The 15,094-nt window shown below is 41.4% G+C and overlaps 1 protein-coding gene across 2 annotated transcripts; it reads left to right on the plus strand.

The window, feature by feature from the left end:
* The first annotated feature begins 4,279 nt into the window (after positions 1-4,279).
* QNG1 (Q-nucleotide N-glycosylase 1) lies at positions 4,280-14,850 on the plus strand. Of its 2 annotated transcripts, none has more exons than XM_084979798.1 (4): positions 4,280-4,472; positions 4,695-4,985; positions 5,480-5,849; positions 6,705-7,945. In XM_084979798.1, the coding sequence occupies exons 1-4, from the start codon at positions 4,295-4,297 to the stop codon at positions 6,733-6,735; spliced, it is 870 nt and encodes a 289-aa protein (XP_084835924.1). In that variant the 5' UTR covers positions 4,280-4,294; the 3' UTR covers positions 6,736-7,945. The 2 variants fall into 2 exon arrangements, with proteins under 2 accessions (XP_084835924.1, XP_003357755.2); XM_003357707.6 differs by lacking the exons at positions 4,280-4,472; positions 6,705-7,945 and adding exons at positions 10,094-10,289; positions 13,757-14,850 and having other exon boundaries at positions 4,509-4,985; positions 5,480-5,739.
* Positions 14,851-15,094: the final 244 nt, after the last annotated feature.

The following is a 15,094-nucleotide window of genomic DNA, read 5'->3' on the forward strand; positions in this document are numbered from 1 at the left end:
TATTTGATTACCACAATAAGGTTAGCAAACATCCATGATCTTGTATGGCTACAAAGTTAAAGAAATAGGAAAAAATTTTTTCTTGTGATGAGAACTCAGGATTTACTCTGTTAACAACTTTCATATACAACATCCAGCAGTATTCTGTGCAAGTAGTTTTACATGTAGGGTGTTTTTTTGATGTGTTTGTGGGAGAAGGTGAGCACGACCTCTTACTCCTCTGCCATCCTGTTCCCTCTTATCCAGCAGTGTTAAATGTATTTATTCATATTGTACATAAGTCCCTAATACTTACTTATAACTGAAAATTTATCTTTTTTTTTTTTTTTTTTTTTTTTTTTTTTTTTTTTTTTAGGGCCACACCTGTGGCATATGAAAGTTCCCAGTATAGGGGTCGAATCGGAGCTACACCTGCACCACAGCCACAGCAACGCCAGATCTGAGCCGCATCTGCAAACTATACCACAGCTCACGGATCCTTAACGCACTGAACAAGGCCAGGGATGGAACCCGAGTCCACATGGATACTAGTCAGCTTTGTCTCTGCTGCGCCTCAACAGGAATTCCAAAAGTTTGTTATCTTTTGACTGCTTTCCTCCTATTCCCCCCTTCTCCCACTTCCATATGTTTGAATTTCAGTTCTGGAAATTTCTTTATACCGTCTTTAGGCAGTGCAACCACTCTCTGCTTGATGACTTCCAGAACCCATTCCACTGACAGCTCAGCTCCAGCTTGTAGCAACCCTGAGCTAAGAAGGGGATTACCAGACCAATATGTTGTGTTATACTTCAAAATGAAGGATGAGTTCAGAATTGTTCAAAGAGATCTCATTTGTAAAGCAGTGTAAACACCGAGTTTTGGATGATGAAGAGAATTTGGCAAGCACAAAGTGATGATCTCTAATACCATTCAAATCCATCCCTTATGACATTTAAGTCTTATTTGTAATCTGGTAAAGGGACAGCATTGGCACTCAGCAAAACGTTCAAGGACTGTGTGACTTATTCCAGAATGTTGTTGCATTTTTTTAGACAGCAAGGGAAGCAAGTAGATTATCGGTTTACTGTAAAAGAATATAACTCATGAAGAGCCAGATGAAAGAATTGCACAGGGCAAGGTATGTGGGAAGGGGTGTGGAGCATCCATGCTCTCCCAGCATGTTACTCTCCCCAAACTTCACCAACCTGAAATGTTTGTATATGTGTGTTTTGGCTGCGCCCTCAGCCTGTAGAAGTTCTCATGTCAGGAATTAAACCCATGCCACAGCAGTGACAACGCTGGATCCTTAACCACTAGGCCACCAGGGAACTCTGTGCTTTTTTTTTTTTTGGCCACCCCATGGCAAATCCGAGCTGCAGCTATGACCTATGCCACACCTGCAGCAATGTTGGATCCTTAGCCAACTGCACCAGAGTGGGAACTCCAGGACTATTTTTTTTTTTTTTTACCACCCCCATGGCGTGTGGAAGTTCTAGCCTAGAGGCAGAACCTGAACCATAGTAGTAACCCAAGCCACAGCAGTGACAACACTGAGTCCTTAACCACTAGGCCACCAGGGAACTTCTGACTTCTTTTTGCATTTCTTTGGGGGGCCGCACCAGCAGCATTTGGAAGTTCCCAGTTTGCTATCAAAAGAACTGTAGTGGGGAGTTCCCGTCGTGGCGCAGTGGTTAACAAATCCAACTAGGAACCATGAGGTTGCGGGTTAACTATCTGGCGTTGCCGTGAGCTGTGGTGTAGGTCGCAGACGCGGCTCGGATCCCGCATTGCTGTGGGTCTGGTGTGGGCTGGCGGCTACAGCTCCAATTCGACTCCTAGCCTGGGAACCTCCATATGCCGTGGGAGCGGCCCAAAGAAATAGCAAAAAAAAAAAAAAAAAAGACAAAAAAGAAAAAAAAAAAAAAAGAACTGGAGTTATTTCAAGCTTCATACCCTGAGGATGCTGTGCTACACCACCTAATGGTAAGACAGAGGGATTCCTGAACAACATCAGAATTCTGTTGAGAAGGAAGGAGGGAAAGGAAGTTAAACTGGTAAAGAATTCACTTTTTTTTTTTTTTTTTCCTTGTTAGGGCTGCACTGGAGGCACATGGAAATTCCCAGGCTAGGGGTTAAATCAGTGCTGCAGCTGCCAGCCACAGCCACAGCCACAGCAATGCAGGATCCAAGCCACATCTGCGACCTACACCACAGTTCTGGGCAATGCCAGATCCTTAACCCACTGAGTGAGGCAAGGGATTGAACCCGCATCCTCATGGGTACTAGTCGGATTTGTTTCCGCTGCACCACAATGGGAACTCCCAAGTTGTTGATTTTTCTGTCAACAAGCCTCAGTAAGAGAAAATAGCCTAAATTATTTAGCCTCTTGAATTTTTCTGCCGATTCCTAGATTTTCTTGCTAATCAACTTCTTTGACTCCCAACATTTAGAACTGGAAACATTCCAAGTCAACAGATTCATATTTATTCAACAACTGCATTACTGTGCTAGGACTTTTTCTAGAAGAGCAAATTATAGTGAAGACCGTAAAGCTCCTTATTCTTACCCAAATAAGGAAATGAAGCTGTTCTAGAGGGATGAAAATGTTCTGCTTCCCTAGGGACACAGTTGTCAGACTTAAAAGTTCTAAAGCCTCCCCAAATTCAATAACTAGAGCTGACTACTGATGATTATGATTATTATTTTTTTTCTGCACCCATGGAATTCAGACATTCCCGGGCCACAGATAGAACCCTTGTCACAACTGTGACCTGCGCCACAGCTGTGGCAATGCCAGATCCTTAACCCACTGTGCCAGAAGAGAACTTCCTACTAATGATTATTTTTAAGTTGATTTTCAAAGATTTGAACATTTTAAATGGAGATTTAAGTCTTTCCATGGAGATTTAAGTCTCCGAAGAAGAATACATGCCTCTAAAATTTCATCAATAGGCAAACTTGATCATCACTAAACTGACTCCTAAACCTCTCATCTCATCATCCTACTAGGAAGTTGTTTTTTGTTTATGTTTGGGGGTGTAAGGTGATACTTACAGGCTCTAACAATGTCTCATTAGATAAAGATACGTAATCACAGTAGAGTCATGGATATGGTCACCACTTGACCAGGATGGTTGGCATTGGGGAACTTGGGAAACTTGGTTCATAGAAAATGCCTTTGACTTTGAGATCAAATCTCAAGCCCAGACCATTGCTGGGACCGGGGGCTAACCATTGAACTATTCAGCTTCTCCTGTAATAAGGTCATTACAAGTGCTGAGATTTGGTATTTAAGCCCAATTCCAGGCACGCAATATTAATTTGACAATTTTTATTTTATTTATTTATTTATTTATTTATTTATTTATTTATTTATTTTTAGGGCCTCACCAAAGGCTATGGAGGTTCCCAGGCTAGGAGTGGAATGGGGGCTATAGCTGCTGGCCTATGCCACAGCCACAGCCATGCCAGATCTGAGCCAAGTCTGCAACCTACACCACAGCTGACCCGCAATGGCAGATCCTTAAGCCACTGAGCTAGGCCAGGGATCCAACCTGCCTCCTCATGCATGCTAGTCGTATTCATTTCCTCTGAGCCACCATGGGAACTCTCGTAATTTGACAATTTAATTTTTTTTTTTTTTTTTTTTTTTTGCCTTTTCTAGGGCGGCTCCCGTGGCATATGGAGGTTCCCAGGCTAGGGGTCAAATTGGAGCTGTAGCCGCTGGCCCACGCCAGAGCCACAGCAACGCGGAATCCGAGCCACATCTGCGAACTACATCACAGCTCATGGCAACACCGGATCCTTAACCCACTGAGCAAGGCCAGGGATCGAACCCGCAACCTCATGGTTCCCAGTCGGATTCCTTAACCACTGAGCCAGGACGGGAACTCCCAACAATTTAATATTGTTTAATAAAACATTTTAATATTTATTTAACAATTTTGTTTTCTCATGCGTTTTGCCAAACGTTCCAACTAATCCTAAACCTCCAAATAGGAGGAATTTAGCAAGATAAAGAGGCCTGCCTAGAGGAGTGAAATGGAGGGGTACTGCCGACCCTGGTCTTAGGGTGGGTCGGCCCCCACGCCAAGATCCGCGGCCATAAAGTTCGTCGCGTCCCAAGGACCCGGATTCAAGGCGTCATCACGGGTGTCTCGCCCAAACTTCGCCCTCCGTGGAGAGGAGACGGGCGGGAGCCAAGTAAGGGCAACGCAGTACACGGGTGGGAGTCCTCGCGACTCGGGCCAGGGCGGAGAACGCAGGGCCACCTGCTGGAGGGAGGGTGAAAGCACAGGCAAAGGTGGTAAACCCCATGGGGCACGCGCCGGACCCTCCGAGGCAGTTTCCAGACTTTCAGAACCGGAAATGGGTCCTGGGCGCGCGCCCCAGCGCGAGTGGGCGGGGCTGCCCTCCCGGAAGTCCCTGCGGCTTTGGCTCTGATCGCGGCCCAGCGGTCTGCACAGGGTGGGCGCAGAAAGGGGGAGAACCTGGTGGGTTCTCCTTGCAGGTTTGGGAGGTGGGACCCTGTTAGGGCAGCGCTCCCACAGTGGGAAGGGACAGAGTGTCGCAGAGAGACCCCGACCCCTGTCCCGCCTAGAGAGGGACGAGAGTTTGGCCAGCCCGAGGGCCAAAGTGTCGGTCCCCAGTTCCTCAGGGGTGGGGCGGGATGGACGGGCTTCTGACGCCCAGGGAGTCTGCAAAATTCGTTGCAGAAAACAGTCGGGATGTGTTCATTGACGGCGGAGGCGTGCAGAGGGTGGCGGAGCTGCTGCTTGCCAAGGCCGCGGGGCCCGAGCTGCGCGTGGGGGGCTGGAAGACCCTCCACGAGCTGAACCCCAGGGCGGCGGACGAGGCCGCGGTCAACTGGGTGTTCGTGATAGACACACTCAACTTCTCCTTCTGGTCAGAGCGCGACGAGCATAAATGTCTGGTGGGATACAGAGGGAAGACGTACAGTGGATACTGGTCCCTGTGCGCCGCGGTCAACAGAGCCTTGGACGAAGGTTGGTGCCACTCCTCCGGTTCAGATGTAACAGCTTTGAAGTTTCAGTTTTCTGGGAGGGTCCCAAAGAGCGGGCTGGGAGGTGGAATAATGTGTTGATAAAGCGAACTGGAAGTTATGGCCAGTCCCTGTGCTTATTCCGTGGGAAATGCTCCTAGTATTTATCATTGTCGCAGCTAAGTATAAAAGTCGGTTTTCTAAAGAATGCCACTCTACTTTGATGACAAACGAGGAACAAAGGGACAGATATTATAACACATTTTACACGTTCCCAAATACATCTGATGTAATATTACAATTGTTAGAAGTGGATGAATAAGTACAGACAAGAAAATAGAAAATGAGGGATCTGCTCCGGATTTTTAAATTCAGCCACTTTTAGTGCATTCTTGTAACATTCATGTGGTTTCATATTAATTGTATGTTGAAAAAAAGCAAGGTCCTAATGGATATAAAAGTATGACATTGTTATCTGCATTTTCTTTCCTCTTTAAGGGATACCAATAACTAGTGCTTCATACTATGCCACAGTGACCCAGGATCAGGTTCGGCATATTTTCCGTTCTGACACAGATGTCCCCATGCCTTTGATAGAAGAGAGACATCGGATTCTCAATGAGACAGGGAAAATCCTGCTTGAGAAGTTTGAAGGCTCTTTTCTTAATTGTGTCCAAAAAAGTGATAAAAGTGCACAGAAGTTATTGCACCTGGTGGTTGAAAGTTTTCCTTCTTACAGAGATGTGACTCAGTTTGAGGTGAGTTGCTTCTGTTTAGGAATCTCAGAATTCTTACTTATCTTCTCTTTTACTTCCAGAACTCACCCTCTCTCTCAATGGCCACACCCACAGCATATCCAAGTTCCCAGGCCAGGGATTGCATCCCAGACGCAGCTGCAACCTATGCTGCAGCTGTAGCAACAGCAGATCCTTTAACCCACTGCACATGCCAGGGATCAAACCCGAAACCCGTGTTTCTGCAGCAACCAGAGCCGCTGCAATCAGATTTCTAACTCACTGAGCCACAGCAGGAACTCCTCCAGAACTGCTTTTGGGAATAAAAATTTTTAATTTGAAATTTATTCCTTATGAAACAAAGGAACAGTTACAAAATTGTTAAGTAGTATTTCAAAGACATTATTTATTTATTTTTTTCTTCTTGCAGCCGCACCTGCGGCTTATGGAAGTTCCCTGGCTTAGGGGTTGAATTGGAACTGTGGCCATTGGCCTATACCACAGCTACAGCAACATTGGATCAGAACTGCACCTGTGACCTATCTCACAGCTTGTGGCAATGCCAGATCCTTAATGCACTGAGCGAGGCCAGGCTTTGAACCTGAAACTATGTTGGGTGCTCAACCTGCTGAGCCACATTGGGAACTCCTTCTTAATGTTTTCTAACCAGTGTATTTCCTTTATACTTTCATCTTTTTCTCTTTTTCATTTAAGATTAGACCTTTGATATGATGTTGTCACCTAGGGATAATGAGGTCCTCTTAGTACCTCAGAAGATGTACTTCATTGGATGAAAATCAGGATATACACAGTAAATTCTCTCTAATGAGTATTTCTTGTAGAGTTCTAATGTATATATCCTGTGTTTTCTTTTTCATGTATGGGGTATTCTAACAGTATTATTTACTTTATGGTACAAAAAATTTAAATAGGTGTACTTTTTCTTTTTTTCTTTTTTAGCCACACCCACAGCATAAGGAAGTTCCCAGGCCAGGGACTGAACCAGTGCCAAAGATGTAACCAGAGCCACAGTGGTGACAATGCCAGGTCCTTAACCTGCTGCACCACACGAGAACTCCCCATAATTATTATCTTAGAATAGATTCCTAGCAGTGGAATTATTGAGTCAGAGTATGGGCAGAATTTTCAGGTTGGTAATCATAAAAGTGGTAACTCTTCTCCAGAAAAAAAATAACAGAGATGATCAACAGGGGCATATAAGAGTACAGTTTTCCCTACTCCTTCATTGTATGGTCATGGTTGCTATATTTTTTAATCTTTAGCAAATTACATAAAAAAGAGTTGCAGTTGTTTTTAATGTTATTCTTATTTACTGAGATTATCATTCTTTCTCTCTTTTTTTGTCTTTTTAGGGCTGCACCCTCAGCATATGGTTCCCAGGGTAGGGGTCGAATCAGAACAGCAGCTGCTGGCCTATGCCACAGCCACAGCAACACCAGATCCAAGCCTCATCTGTGACCTATACCGCAGCTCACAGCAATGCTGGATCCTTAATCCAGTGAGCGGGGCCAGGGATTGAACTGTGTCCTCATGGATACTGGTTGGGTTCCATAACCCACTGAACCACAGGGGGAACACCTATCCATTCTTTTTTTTTTTTTTTTTTTTCCTGTTAGTGTGTCTTTTGTTCCCCTCCCCCACAACCTCTCCACGAATCAGCTCAGCAACCCCAAAGAATGAAAAGGAAATAGGCGTTTATAGCATTTCCAGGCCCAAACTCGACTTCCTCTGGGGCACTGGGACCAAGGTGAGGCTAAACTTAGCTCCTGCTGCGCTAAGTGAATCTGGATGCACCCCTTCCCACCCCCGCCCCAGGCGCAAAACTATCATTGATTTTTTAACATTATGGACAAATTAATGAAATTTGAAAATTTTAACTCAGACAGGCTTAGATCAGTGACGCCCCAAACTGGCTGTGCCATAGAAGCAGTTAGGAAGCTTTAGAATTCAGATGCATTTCAAAAGCATCACTCTCAAAGATTCTGAGCTAATTTTCTTAAGCTCTTCAAGTGACTGATTTACTCAGTAACTATATGAAAGTCCTGGAGTTACCTGGTGGCTCAGCGAGTTAAGGATATATACACCATTGTCACTGCTGTGGCATGAGTTTAATCCCTGTCCCACGAACTTCCACATGCTGTGGGTGTGGCCAAAGAAAAAAAAGTCCTAATTAATAGATGAGCTTCCTTTACTCTGACATACTGATAAATATACATGAAAAGCATGAGCCTTGTTATATGTTAATTGATAACATTTTATATTACTCTTAAGCACTTATAATTCTTGACATTTCTAATTTGTTCATGATAAATCTGTTGCAGAATATTGACTCCTGGTTATAGGACTATATATTGATAATTATTTTATAAAGGTACTATTTTGAAAATATTTTACAAAGTAATATTATGGAACATATAGGGAATTGTTATTTGGGGATTTACTGGTATTTTCAGGGATATCAGTTAATATTTTAGAGACATAGAATTTGATTACTAAAATCCATCAGCTAGTTAAGAAACCATTTTATGGGTGATTTGAATTTACTTTTAGATTCCTCACTTATTTGTTTTTGTATTTGGTTTTCATTTTAGGGTATTATAAATCTTTATGATGCAGTAGTCGGCTACTATGGAAACCATGCTTCTGATATGACAGTTTGTTTTGCTAGAGTATAACACTGATTTTGTTATATAAATTTGGTTCCTAGATTTTTCCAGTTTGCTCTATAAATCTTGTTAAAAATAGGAGACATTAGCTGCTGTTATAGTAAACATGATGTAATAATTTTGTTGGATGCATGGTTTTATTTGTAAGTTAAGTTTTATGCCTTGTTGTTTAATAGACTAGACTTGAATTAATAACCTAGTGACCATAAATCAGTCCAGTTTATATAGAAAAACAATTGCCAGATTGTCACATTTTGGTAGGTTTGAGGAGAGTATAGATTTTTCCCAAATGTTATAGGGATACTTCTTAGTGGTGATTTGTTCCCCTTTCACTCAGTTTAATTTACAGACTTTTACACTATGTCAGAAAATGAGTGTATGTATTTGCCCTGGAAAACAAGATAGTCAGTTTCTTCGTGGTGGCCTGAGAAAAATTAGTTTACATGGTAAAAGTAAGTCTGAACTGATTACAAGAAGTAGACCTTAAGGTTAAGCAGTATTAGCTTATTTCTCATTAGGACAGAGTTTTGTTGGAGTTGTTTTTTTAGTAAATAAATCTATATTATCATTTTTGAGGAATTTTTATATGAAGCCTTTCTTTGAAGAATTTAATTTCATTTTTTATTTACTCACGTCATTTACTTATTAAAACATTCTCCAAAGTGGTCAGAATGTATTGTGGGAGCCAGTGATACTGATTACTCACATTTAGCACACTAACAGTTATAAAAGGTAATTTTAGATTGTTAGCATTGGTATTCGGACAAGGAGTAGATTGTAGTTATCTTTTTCCATAGTTGATGCTAATGAATATTTATAGTTTTACAGATAATTTTTGAGTTATGACCCATTATCTTAATGCTTGATAAAATTTCTTCTGTGCATAAATATAATTGGTAACTTATTTTGTTAAATATATATTTGTTATAATAGGTGATTTATGTTGTATATGTACTTACATATTGACTGGGCCATTTACAAAAATGGTGAACGTGATAAATTCTGGCTCTTGATCAGTTGTATCTTTATTTCAGAAATAAGTTAATCACATTATCTGAAAGGAAACAGTTGAAAAATGGATATTGTTATTTTCTTTAGAAGTAAATTCAAGGATAATTATTTTCTTTATACTCTTCCATATTTTATAAAATTAATGTGAATTATGTCTCAATTAGAAAAACATATATATGTGTTTTATTTCTTTTTTAATGCTTTTTATTTTTTCCATAGAGCTGGTTTACAGTGTTCTGTCAATTTTCTACTGTACAGCAAAGTGACCCAGTCACACACACACACACACACACGCACACGCACACACACACACATATACATTCTTTCTTATTTATTTATTTATTTTTACTTTTTAGGGCCTCATCTGAGGCATATGGAGATTCCCAGGCTAGGGGTCAAATAGGAGCTACAGCTGCCAGCCTACACCAGAGCCACAGCAACTCGGGATCCAAGCTGCGTCTGCAACCTACACCACAGCTCACGGCAACGCTGGATCCTTAACCCACTGAGTGAGCCCAGGGATCGAACCCACAACTTAATGGTTCCTAGTCGGATTCGTTTTCACTGCGCCAAGACGGGAACTCTTGAAAAATGTTTTTGATGTGTGCCTTTTGAAAAAATATATCATACAGAAAGCTTTAAGATACCCAGGTAACATTTATATTCTTTTCACTCATTAGGGAAAGATAATTTCTTTTTACAAACGGGCCCAAATCCTTGTGGCGGATACATGGAGCGTATTAGAGGGTAAAGGAGACGGCTGCTTTAAGGACATCTCCAGTATCACCATGTTTGCTGACTATAGGTTGCCTCAGGTTCTTGTTTACCTGGGAGCCCTGAAATACTCTGATGAACTACTGGAAAAGCTTCTCAGAGGTTTGCCAGCTTAATTAAGACATTCTTTGTCATACTCTGAATCGTTGTTGAGTTTTTGTCTAGTTTAGTTTCTTTCACAAAAGGTCTAATTTCCTTAAAAAAAAAAAAAAAAAAAAAAAAGAAGCACTATTATTGTTAAAAGCACATGTGAAGAAGAGGGGCAATTAAAATACAGAGAAAATTGCTTTTTGTTGTTTATGCTGTGGAATCTGAATATTGTGGGGAATCACACTATTTGAACAGCATCATTTCAGAGCCTCATAATAAAATGAAACCTAAATTTATGTCACATGAAGGTGTGCAACATTAAGACAGCTCACCACGCTTGTATTTAAAGAGTGTCTATTAAGCTAAAGAGACATGGTGAATTAAAAGGTGGGCTGAGAGATTGAGAGATAAATATGTACTGGGTGTTGAATTGCCACCGGCTTGCTATGCACAATCCACTCACTTTTCTAGGTTTATTTATTTATCATTGTTGGATTTGATTATTGATTCTCAAGAGTGGGAGCCTCATTATGATATATGAGTATAGATGGTTGAGTTTGTGTGAAAAGTGGCTTTTTTAAAAACATTTCTTTGTGTAAGAAAAATAATCATATTGCATACATTTCATGTTAATTTCCTTTAGGTGTAGTATTTTCAGCTACTTTTTTCTTTATTTTTAAAAGAGGTAGTTGGTTTTCTTTTTGATTTTTAGGGCCGTACCCATGCCATATGAAGGTGCCCAGACCAGGGGTTGAATCTGAGCCGTAGCCGCCAGCCTACGCTACAGCCACAGTAATGCCAGATCTGAGCCACGTCTGCAATCTACACCACAGTTCACAGCAATGCGGATCCTAACCCCACTGAGCTAGGCCAGGGATCAAATCTGCATCCTCATGGATACTTGTCGAATTAATTTCTGCTACACCACAATGGGAACTCCCTAAAAGAAGTAGTTTTTATGATTGCATAATTTTCTCTTGTGAAAGAGCTTTCAATCACCCAGAATAACACAGAATATAAAGGTGCCCTTATTCCTGTGGTTGCTTCTACCAGGTTTTTATGCAGCCTTGGGGTATCCATTTTGCCCATTTCCTCATTTGAAAAATAACAAGCTATTTTATGTTGTAATGCTCATAACCGGGTTCATTAATTGTTGGATACCTTTAAAAAGGACAACATTTGGGGGAGTGCCTGTTGTGGTACAGTGGGTTAATTAATGATCCAGCATTGTCTCTGTGTCTCTTTGGGTATAATCCCCCACCCAGTGCAGTGGGTTATGAATCCGGGGTTGCAGCTGTGGCTCTTATTCCATCCCAGGCTGGAGAACGTCCATAGGCCATGGGTGCTGCCAAAAAAAAAAAAAAAGACAGCATTAAGCAATCCAGGCTTCCACTACAAATAGCCATATTCAGCTGATCTTTTTTTTTGGCCAGTGTGCATGCTCATTCCTCTCTCTCTATACTGTCTTGTCTGGTTTCCCTCACTCAAATTTTCTTTTTTTTTTTTCAGTTGAAATCCTACACAGCCACAAAGGCTTAGCTCAAATGCTACCACTTATTCTCTCTCTCTCTCTCTTTTTTTTTTTTCTTTTTTTTAGGGCCGCACCTGTGGCATGTGGAGGTTCCCAGGCTAGGGGTTGAATCGGAGCTACAGCTGCCAGCCTATACCATAGCCACAGCAACTTGGGATCTGAACCGTGTCTGTGACCTACATGACAGCTCATGGCAACGCTGGATCCTTAACCCACTGAGCAAGGCCAGGAATCGAACCCGAATCCTCATGGATACTAGTCGGGTTTGTTAACCACTGAGCCATGACAGGAACTCAGTCAAAAGCTACCACTTCTACATAGCTTTTCCTGACTCTTCATGATTTGTCCATGCCATTCTGAATTTTTAGAGCACCTAGTTGTCTCTGCTACTGTGAGAAAAACCCTTGTGTGAAGGAATCCCCCAGCATAGTTGTACAGAGTCCTCTGAATTTTCTTCTGCCCTCCATTTCACCTCCGGAGGCTCTTTTCCAGGTGTCCAATTGCAGCTGTTATTGCTTCCATTAAATTTGGCTTCAAAAAGGATACTCTGCTATCCTTAGCTTTTGACATAGGGGGAGCAAATTCCCTTGCCCCTTAGTGTATTTAAGCAAAGTTGGAATTTTTTTTTCCAAAAAGTACTTTACTAGCAAACCAGAGGAGAAATAGAAACTATAAATGTAAAGGAGCATTTCCCTGTGTGTCACTGTTGTGGCTCAGGTCACTGCATGCCATGGCCAGAGAAAAATTTTTAAATAAAAAATATCTTAAGTTGGAGTTCCTGTCGTGGCACAGCAGAGACGAATCTGACTAGGAACCATGAGGTTGTGGGTTCGATCCCTGACCTTGCTCAGTGGGTAGAGGATCCGGCATTGCCGTGAGCTGTGGTGTAGGTCTCAGTCTCGGTTCAGATCTGTCGTGGCTGTGGCTGTGGCTGGCAGCTGTAGCTCCGATTAGACTCCTAGCCTGGGAACCTCCATATGCCTTGGGGGCGGCCCTAAAAAGACAAAAAAATCTTAAGTGAAATATAGATTCTGGTGGCTTGACTAGATGAGGTAGAACCCTCCTTAACTAGCCCCCTATGATACTTCTTAACTAGGCCCCAATGATCTTCTAAACTTGAAGATCTTCTAAACTTGAAGATATGCTACACGTTTGTTCCTTCTCTTCTCTTCTGGGTATCTCTGGGGTAGTCCTTGGGAGACCTACCCAGATTGCTGTCCATTTTGTTTTTAATCCATCTCTTCACCAGAGGCATATTTTTTAGCCAGTTATAAAGACTGGCAATGCAGTTTGCTGAATTAGATTCTTCATTGTGATTCTAGGGCTGAACTATAGGCCTCAAATGTTGGCCATGTTACCTTCCCTGAATCCAATCTATGTCAGTCCTCTCCAGCTTTCATTCTTTTTCTGTTTCAAAGTCCATGTCCTATCCCATACTATTAGTTGCTTATTAGTTTATTAGTTTCCTAAGGCTGACATAACAAATTACCATGAACTTGATGGCTTAAAATGACAAAACATTATTTTCTCACATCTTTGGAGGCTGGAAATCTGAAATTAAGGTGTTGGCAGGGGCATGCTCCCTCAGAAGGATCTTGGGAAGAATCCTTCCTTGCCTCTTCTACCTTTGTGTGGCTGCCAGCAGTTCTTGGCATTCCTTAGCTTGTAGCTGCATCTCTCCAACCATGGCTTTCTTCCCTTTGTGTCTCTTCTGCCTCCTTATCCTCTCCTTGTTTTGTGAGGCATGCAGAAAGTCCCTAGCCAGGGACTGAATCTGAGCCACAGCAGTGACAATGTCGAATCCTTAAACACTAGGCCACCAAAGAACTCCAATTTACAATTTTTAAATGAGTACTATTTAAATACTGTATTTTGTCCTGCAGTAAAGTTTTGAGTAGATTTCATTTCCTCGACTATCAGTACTTCTTGCTCTTTTTTCCCCTTGTAGGAGAAATGCTTTCATATGGAAGTAGACAAGAGGTAGAGATCAGAGGGTGTTCACTTTGGTGTGTTGAGCTGATCCGGGATTGTCTTCTGGAGCTTCTTGAAAAAAAGGGTGAAAAAACTGGTGGAGAGATCAATTCCATTCTTCTGGATTATTACTTGTGGGATTATGCCCGTGATCACAGGGAAGACATGAAAGGAATTCCGTTTCATCGCACACGTTGCATATATTATTGACCCACCATGTAAAGTAATCCTAAGAAAACTGCATTTTTATGTCACATAATTATTTGTACAGTTTTACTTTGATACTAAGAGAAAGTGAAAGAAGTGACAGCAACAAGGAAATTGATTATCCAGTTCTCTCAAAATATTTTTTCTAACATACCACTCTGTATTCCCAGCTTTATCCTTTGTTTGCTTGTTTAATTTTGACTATGTTTTCCTTTCTGTGGACCCATGACAGAAATAGTGAAAGGAATTTAATGCTTTCTTTAAATTTCTTAAAATTAATCATGCTTTATAATGTGATTAGTCTTCAGTGATAATATTGCATCCATTCAATTGGTATCTTTTTTCAAGGTTTAATAATTTTCTATATACCTTAATCACTTGATATGAGAGAGAGTAGGGTCTTTGCTGTGTGAATGCTGCTGTTTTTATAGAAATCAATTTTGATGGATTTTTTAAAAAGTTTCGTTACTAAATACAGTGGGCTTTTACATCTGATTTTCAACTTAGGATATCTGTCTAGTGATTTGTTTGTTTGTTTGTTTAGAATAACTACATTGGAATTGATTTTTTTTTTTTTTTTTTCTTCTTAGGGCTGCACTCTCAGGATATGGAGGTTCCCAGGCTAGGGGTAGAATTGTAGAATCAGAGCTGCAGCTGCCAGCCTACACCACAGCTCACAGCATTGCCACATCCTTGACCCACTGAGCAAAACCAAGGGTTGAACCTGCATCCTCATGTATACTAGTCAGGTTCATTTCCACTGTGCACAATGGAAACTCCCTGGAATTGAGTATTTTAAAACTTTTCTTAAACCTGGAATGAATGATTTCATTAAAATAGAATTTACCACATATAATTTTAAAAGGTTTACAGTGAATTTGATTATTTATGTTGTTGAGCTCTCATTACCTACCAAGAATTCGTTTCCACCTTCACCTCCACCTTCCTTCTAATATAATTTTGGTCTTTTGTTACCCTCCCTGTGACTTTGTGTGAATCAGAAAAAGCTGTCCTTGGAAGTTCTCCTGGAGGTGCCACGGGTTAAGGATCCAGCATTGTTGCAGCTGTAGAGCAAGCTGCAACTGCCTTGCAGGTTCAATTTCTGCCT

Source organism: Sus scrofa, chromosome 10, assembly GCF_054392235.1.
Source record: "Sus scrofa isolate SSC_HxYL_T2T_F1_AM1 chromosome 10, Sscrofa_HxYL_maternal_Yorkshire_Landrace_v2.0, whole genome shotgun sequence".
NCBI lineage: Eukaryota > Metazoa > Chordata > Mammalia > Artiodactyla > Suidae > Sus > Sus scrofa.